The sequence below is a fragment of the Solanum lycopersicum genome, chromosome 2, assembly GCF_036512215.1.
Source record: "Solanum lycopersicum chromosome 2, SLM_r2.1".
Lineage (NCBI taxonomy): Eukaryota > Viridiplantae > Streptophyta > Magnoliopsida > Solanales > Solanaceae > Solanum > Solanum lycopersicum.
The window spans coordinates 16795055-16796833 of NC_090801.1; the positions used below are offsets into that span (position 1 = coordinate 16795055).

Here is a 1779-nt window from a genome sequence, read left to right on the forward strand (position 1 = left end):
GCCCTTAGTGCTATTTGGTAAAGTCAACAACAAAGCGGAGGTAAGCCTATCCTTCAAGATTTGGAAGCTCTTTTCACATGCCTCTAACCACTCAAATTTCACTCTTTTGGGTCAAAGTAGTTAAGGGAGAAGCAATGGACGCAAAACCATCCACAAACATCCTATAGTATCCTGCTAGACCCAAAAAACTTTTGATCTCAGTCGGAGTCATTTGTCTAGGCCAATTCATGACCGCCTCTATTTCATGGATCAACGTCAACTCCCTCACTAAAGATGATATGCCTCAGAAACGCCACATATATCAACAAAAACTCACATTTGTTATACTTGTAAATTAGTTGGTTTTCCATAAGCTCTTGTAACACCACTCTCAAATAGTCCATGGGTTCACCCTCATTTTCTGAATATACTAAGATATCATCAATGAAGACAATGAATTATGAATGTAGGTAATTTCAAAATACCCTATTCATGATCCATAAATGCAGACGAGGCATTAGTGAGACCAAAGGACATTAGTAGAAACTCATGTTGACTATATCTAGTCAGAAATTCCATTTTCGCCATATACTAGCCTCTCACCCTGTGTTGCTGATACCTCGATCTCAAGTCAATCTTAGAAACATAACTTGCCCCTTGGAGTTGATCAAACAAATAATCAATTCGAAGGTGAGGATACTTGTTCTTAATATTTACTTTATGGAGTTGGCAATAATCAATGCATATTCTAAGGGACCCATCTTTCTTCTTCACAAATAATACCAGATCATCCCATGGATAAATACTAGGTCTAATGAAGTCTTTGTCTAGTAAGTCCTTGAGTTTAGCCTTTAACTCATTTAATTCGGCCGGAGCCATCCAATAAGGAGGAATTATTGAAATGGGGTTGGTACCCGGTAGCAAGTCAACACCAATATCAATTTCCCGTTCGGGGGGGATTCCAGGAAGATCATTATGAAAGACCTCCAAAAATTCTCTCACTGCGGGGACTAACTCAATGGGAGGATTGTTAGAGTCTAAATATTTGACTCTTATAATATGGTATAAACACCCTTTAGAGATCATCTTACAAGCCTTAATAAAAGAAATGACACGGCCTTTAAGAATAGAATTACCCTTCTTCCATTCTAAGACGGGTTCATTTGAAGAATTGAACTTGACAATTCTTGTTCTACAATCAATGGAAGCAAAACGATCATGCAACCAATCCATCCCCAGAATGACATACAAATCAACCATATCAAGTTCTAATAATTGAACATAAGTAACTATATTGGGAAACTTCATAGGACAATTTCTATATACCCTCTTTGCACCCACCGGCTTACCTATCCGGGTAGTTACCATGAAAGGTTCATTTAGGACATCGGGAAAAATATCAAACTTCCTAGCTTTCAAGGGAGTAACAAAAGATAAAGTAGCACGTGGATCATGTAAAGAATAAACATTAATAGATATAACATGCAACATATCGGTTACCACATCGGAAGAACTCTTTTGTTCACCCATTGAGCGAAGTGCATAAAAACAATTTTCTTGGAGCATCAACATTAGAACCAATTGCTTTGCCACTAATCTTGTCCTTTCCCTTTATGTTAGGGTAATCCCTAACCTTGTGTCTACTCTATCAACATCCAAAGCAATTGTCCGTCCCAACAAGGCACTCACAATAATGCTTCTACCACACTTTCCACAAGTTGGCTTCTTACTTGGTGAATCACTATTTTTCCCTTTTTAGACTTAGGGTTAGAAACCCTATAATCATGATACTTTCGAAAT

General features: G+C 37.8%; 1 protein-coding gene across 1 annotated transcript; it reads right to left on the bottom strand.

The window, feature by feature from the left end:
• Positions 1–570: 570 nt before the first annotated feature.
• On the bottom strand, positions 571–1509 carry LOC138341648 (uncharacterized). The gene has a single exon (XM_069293162.1). The coding sequence runs from the start codon at positions 1507–1509 to the stop codon at positions 571–573; it is 939 nt and encodes a 312-aa protein (XP_069149263.1).
• Between the last annotated feature and the right edge of the window lie 270 nt (positions 1510–1779).

Excerpts from the sequence above, each read along its gene's own strand:
- LOC138341648 (XM_069293162.1), bottom strand. The coding sequence starts at position 1,509 with ATGGGTGAACAAAAGAGTTCTTCCGATGTGGTAACCGATATGTTGCAT.